Source organism: Dermochelys coriacea, chromosome 3 (genome assembly GCF_009764565.3).
Source record: "Dermochelys coriacea isolate rDerCor1 chromosome 3, rDerCor1.pri.v4, whole genome shotgun sequence".
Classification (NCBI taxonomy): Eukaryota; Metazoa; Chordata; order Testudines; family Dermochelyidae; genus Dermochelys; species Dermochelys coriacea.
In genome coordinates this window covers 133,562,545-133,568,544 of record NC_050070.1, presented here as the reverse complement: position 1 = coordinate 133,568,544, position 6,000 = coordinate 133,562,545, and the positions used below count along the sequence as shown (strand labels likewise).

Genomic DNA, 6,000 nt, shown 5'->3' with positions numbered 1-6,000 from the left:
CCGTAGCCCTCCCCCGATTAAGAGGGATTTAAGTGGTGCATAGGCCTTGGGCCAGCCCTTTGCATAAGGGTGAATTTCACCCTGTGAGCAAAAGAGCAGCAGCATACAGTCTGCACTTGGTCTGCCTATGGCTAGTAACTAATGCTTTGTTAAAGACTACGGGTGTTTGCAGAAAGTGCAGTGGTGAGGCAATGTGCAGGAACTCTCCAAGGATAACTTGGAGTAGGTGAGTGGGGAGATTAAAGGAAGAGAAAAAGAAGAGGCAGCAGCAGGAGCCTTCCATGGGCAGCTGTGGATGAGTAAGGGAAAGGCTGCAATGGGAGAAAGGAGAATTGAAGCCCAGGCAAGGCACTGACCAAGGACTCTTAGTCACAACCTGGATTCTGATTGAAACAGAAAAGCCAACCATGTTTTGAATTACAGGCTGTAATCCATCCTGAAGATCTGACTTCACAAACCACTGGAACTTGACTCTCATGGTTTGTCAGTTTTACCTCTCTGGATGAAATTATAACCCTGCTGTAAATCACAGCTGCCTGGTGCTTTTTATGTATATTTAACATTTTGAGGTAGAAATTTTAATTCTAGTATTTAAGTACACAAATAATGGACACAGTTTTGTAGGTCTATCTGGCTAGTAGCCCAGGGATTAATGTCTGAGAAACCATCATGCTTTGTTTGTAAACCCAGCAATTCTAATGGCCCAAACGGAAATTATTACTTTTTAAAAGTCCATTTTTCAAATGAAAATGGTAGTTTTAAAAATGGGATACAATACACTGTTGTAAAAAATTTGCTTGAGCTAGTGATTTAAAGATTGAATTAAATTGAATTGAGTTTTTAAGGAGCTGTTTTATTTATTTACAGGTTTCAGAGTAGCAGCCGTGTTAGTCTGTATGCGCAAAAACGAAAAGGAGTATTTGTGGCACCTTAGAGACTAACAAATCTATTTGAGCATAAGCTTTCGTGAGCTACATCCGATGAAGTGAGCTGTAGCTCATGAAAGCTTATGCTCAAATAAATTTGTTAGTCTCTAAGGTGCCACAAGTACTCCTTTTTATTTATTTATTTATTTATTTATTTATTTTCAATTTCCCTCCTCATAGTCTCTGCAGCAAATAGCAGAAATAGGATTCTGAATGAAAATCTTATAACCTCAGTTTATTTTAGCATCCAAGTAAGAATGTTTTGATTTATGAGTACACAATTTACGAATTGTTTGAACACTGCACCATTGTAAATCACCAATATTTAGCTGGGTTTAGTTCCATTCCTTTTATTTTTTTCTGTAGCAAAGAGATTAAACAGATAATATAACTTTATCAAACATACATATGTATATACACATCCAAAAACCTTTCATTTTTATGACAATATAGGGCAGGTCAAAGAAGTAAGCATAATATTAAGAAAAATTACTTAATGTTCATACAGTATTCAAATATAAAAAACACAAATCAGCAGGTTATCACTTTAAATGTTCTGAGGTTTTGATATTAATATGCATTTGCTATTAAATGTAAATGAAAATGGTTGAAAAGCTATTATTCTCTAGTCTGATGTTAATTAGCTCTGCTATGTTGAATGCCAGTGGGTAAGTGCAGTCCTAATTTAAGTTAGAAGAATTTGGTTATTTTGAATTCTATCCTAGTGGTTTTATATTTTATAGGAATCTGAAAATAACTTGGGTGTAAGAAAGATGTTACAAAGGCAAAAAAATTACTTATTCCCTCAGGTGTCTCTCGGCAATACTGAAGAATACTGCCTTTAACATTACATGTTGAAAGAGAAAAAGACTGAAGAATGCACAAGTAAGGAGTTGTTTATAACATTGTTAGAAAAATCTCACTCTGACATTAAAGGAGACTTTGCTGAATCACTTGAAATGGATCAGTTTGTATTCTACACAATTACCGGAGATGCTCTGCTCTGAAAGCTGTTTTCCAGTCTGTGCCAGAACATGTGAAGCTGTGTAGAACACTTCTGTTGATAAACCTCCAGGCTCCATTTCTCCATAATTGATTTAGTTGTTATTAGTTATACAGGGAGAGAAGAGATCCTCAAGGCTTCGTAAGACAGTATTCAGTTACTAAAAGCAACCCTTTGTGAATTAACATTAAAATACCAGACCCCCCCACCCATTATTTCTTTAAGTCTTGCTTTCCTGGACACCAGCTGTCACAGAGGAAGTCTCCAGCCTCATTTTCTCTTGCCTCCTTATCCGGCTGGAGCTGCATCAGCATGGCCTGCAGAGTTTCCTTCACCATCTGGATCTCCCTCTGTAGAGACTGTACATGCTTTATTAAGGAATAAACCTAAAGGTGATTAGCAGCCCCTTTTCTCTCTCCAAGTTATGAAATAAATTGTTGTTCTGCTGTTCAGAACAGATGGGCATTGCTATCTAATTGTGGCTTCAAGTTCTTCCAAATTGTTTGGATTAAATATTCATACATATTTCACACTTGCTTTTTATTTATTTATTTTGGATTTCCAGTAACTTTGAAGTCCTCGAGTGGCATTACTTAGCGCTTGTCTTACAAGGGTTAGAAAAGAACTCGGTTGGTTGGAGGGGTTTTTTTGGGGGGTGGGGTGGGGTGGAGGAAGGTATAGATCAATACAGAGTTTGTCTATTCTGCTGCCCAAAGACACTATTGCAGTCAGTCTCCCATTGGAATAACCTGAAATCCCAACACAGTTATAAATGAATATCAAAAGAGCTCCTGCTATTAATGTGGCAGCCCCTCAGCTCCTGAACAGTAATCCTCACTAATACAAGACCAAGTACTATCCTTGAATTCACATGCATTGTGCTGCCTGAACTCAGTGGGAGCCACACACTTGCACATGAGGATAGAATTTGGACCAGTTACCAACTTTCACCATGTCCTCCCCAGCACTTTATACATAGGAAATGGGAGAATTACCTGAAAATTATCCCTTCTTTGACGGTATAAGTCCACAGATCCTCAGTATGAGTCATCGCTAAGGCTAGGATTTTGTCATGGTTATTTTTAATAAGTGTCATGGACAGGTCACAGGCAATAAACAAAAATTCATGGAAGCCATGACCTGTCTGTGACTTTTGCTGCTGCGGCTCCATGGTTTCCCCCACCACCATTGTGGCTGGGAGCTGTGAGGTTCCCCCTCTGCCTGCGGAAGCTGCAAAGGGCCCCCCTCCACCCATGGCAGCTGGGAGCTGGAAGGTGACCATATTTCCCAAAGAGAAAATGGGACACCCCCAGCCACTCGCCCGAGGTGTGTTCCCTCCCACCCTCCGTGAGGCTGTCGCCCATTGCTGGAACCCTGAGGCGGGCCCCCTCAGGAGTCTGTCACCTTGCCAGGGCCACGCTGGCTGCCAGCTCCAGAGTCCTGCAGCCCATGCACTGAAGCAGAGCATGTCACGGAGGTCTCTGGAAGTCTCGGATTATGGGACTTCCATGACCTCCGTGACATAAACGTAGCCTTAGTCATCGCTAGTTTGTAACCACAGGGGGCAGAACTAGCCCCACCTTCCAAAGACTCCCTCAGTTACAAGATGCGTCCAAAGCTAAGCCCTCTGGACTGTGAAAGAGTTTCTCATCCTGGATCAGCACCTTGCAAAAAAATACTTGACAAGAAACATGAACAACAAGAAAGATTTTAACTTCTGCAGAGAACTTTAACCACAAGTTTGACAGATTTCTCTTAATGGATTTCCAGGGGAGGGCTATCTCTGGGGACCTATCCCTTTCAAGAAGGGGACATTTTCAGGTAAGCAACCATAAATTCTCCCATTCTCTCTCCAGGCAAGGTCCACAGATCCTCAATACAGGATTTTCTGAGCAGTGACAAAATTCCTTGGGAGGGAACAAAATGTTACTCAGAGAAAGGATTCTCTTACTCTAAGGAATTGCCACACCATGCAGGCCCTACCTGCCTAAGGGTTGCATCAGCTGAAGGCTGAGTATCTGTGTTGTAAAACTTGGCAAATGTATGCAGGAATGACTAGTTCTGCAGTTTTACAGATTGCCTCGTAAGGGGCCTACGCTTTCTCAATCCATGATGCCACCTCCACTCGTACTGAGTGAGCTCTTGTTTTCATTTGAGGATTGAGACCTTTTGCTCCATACACACTGCATATGCACTGTGAGACTGATAATCTATATGCTTTAGTACCTCTTTTCCTTGGATGAAATAAGACCAGGAAGGCAGTTCTTCTTAAGCTCTCACTTCTTTTCAGTTAAGCCTTTAAGGCTTGCTTGCATCCAACAAATACCACAGTTTCTCCTTTGGGTGAGAAGGATGTGGACAAAAGGAAAGCAATGAAAAATGCTTAATTGTGCTCAATGAAAAATAAAATTTACTTTTGGAATAAAGGTTGGAGTCATTCACAAAACCACCTTATCTTTGTGGAAGATGCCAAAGGATGGATCAGTTGCTAGAGCTCCCAACTCGGACACCCTTCTGGGCAAGCTCATAGGGATGAAAAAGGTTATTTTGATAGGTAGTGCAATGAAACTGATTTAATAAGTTCAAAGTGCACCTGCATTAAGGCATTGAGCACAGTGTTCAGATCAAGGCAGCGCGCTCTGCACCTTAGGAGGACTCAATAGCTGAACTGTTCTAATGAAGCAACACACATTCTTATGGTGGGAAACATAAGACTTTCTGGATACACTCAAAATTGTCGACAGTGCAGAAATGTGTACTTTTAAGGGATTAGCCTGCAACCTGACATAAAAACTGCCATGTAAAAATTCCAGAACATAAGACACTTTGGTTACATGATGCTGAATATGTCTCTTTCTGTGTGAATTTAGCCAAATCCTTGAATAAGACCTGTTTCTTTACTTTCTCCTAGATGCCAACAGAGTTTTGACAAGACCAGCAGAGTACCCTTGCATTTTAGAAACTTCCTTTCAAATGCCAAGCTGCTAGATTTGACTTGCTTGGATCTTGGTGAAGAACTGGTTCCTGAGATAACAAATCTGGCCTCGGATTTAGGAAAAATGGTAACTCTCACTGACATGTCCACCAGAGCAGGAAGCCAAAGCCTCCTGGGCCAATGAGGAGCCACTAAGATCACTCCCATTTCCTCCTTTCTAATCTTCTGTATTACCCTGGTGGTGATGGGCACTAGGGGAAAGGCAAAAGGCAATAACCCCTTTGGCCACTAGAGTGACAGGCATGTATGCCCAGGGCTTCTGGCTCTCTCCTCCTGGCAAAGTATTGGCAAGCCTTCCAGAATTGGAATTTTGAAAATGTTGGTATTCAGCTGGAAGGATCTGTGAAGACTCCATTATGCTGACCTGATTTTCCTTCTGCTCAGACAGTCAACATTTTTATTGCTGGTACCCTTGATGTGCAAGGCATTGATAGACAGCAGATGGGCCTTTACTCACTGCATCAATCATGTTGCTTCTTTCTGTAGATCCCTTAACCTCATACTGCCCAAAGGCTTACGTATGCCATTACTGATAGACTGTCCTTTGTTATAAGGCTATGACTGTTCAGCAATGCTGAGGCCAGTTGTTGAAGACCGTACTTTATTGCCCCCAGTGCTAGAAAATTTGTGCTTTTCTTTTGTTTGAAAAAGGACTATGTTCTTTAAGTTACACGCTTCTAGGAGAAGACTCCCCATCCTTCCAGACTTGCATCTGCTGTTATGACAGACCTGTCTGGTTCTGCATTTTCATCTCTCCCTGGAACCTCTCCAGACTCATCCACGAATCCAGGGAATTCAGAACAAGTGACAAAATAGTCACTTTCTGTGATGGAAAAATCAGAGAACCCGGAATCAACATCAGGAAGCCCTGGAGAGTCCTCATATGCATACTTGATCAGAACACTATCCCTATGCAGGACACAATCACTCCAGAACACTCATTAGAGTGCTGACTAATGCCCTTGGGCATCTCCTCAGGAGGGTAATTGCTAATCTAATCTTGTCGTATCTTTTGGCAGAAACATTTTGTGAGCCTCTGCATCTACATGAACTAGGCACTGATATGGCTGAAGACC

The 6,000-nt window shown here is 41.6% G+C and overlaps 1 protein-coding gene across 1 annotated transcript in view; it reads right to left on the bottom strand.

The window, feature by feature from the left end:
• Positions 1–1,140: 1,140 nt before the first annotated feature.
• The window catches only part of DISC1 (DISC1 scaffold protein), a 379,838-nt gene continuing 374,978 nt past the window's right edge, over positions 1,141–6,000 (bottom strand). The window contains exon 15 of the mRNA XM_038396820.2: positions 1,141–2,290. Coding sequence (XP_038252748.1) covers positions 2,142–2,290 — 149 coding nt within the window. The 3' untranslated portion in view covers positions 1,141–2,141. The remainder of the gene's footprint in view (positions 2,291–6,000) is intronic.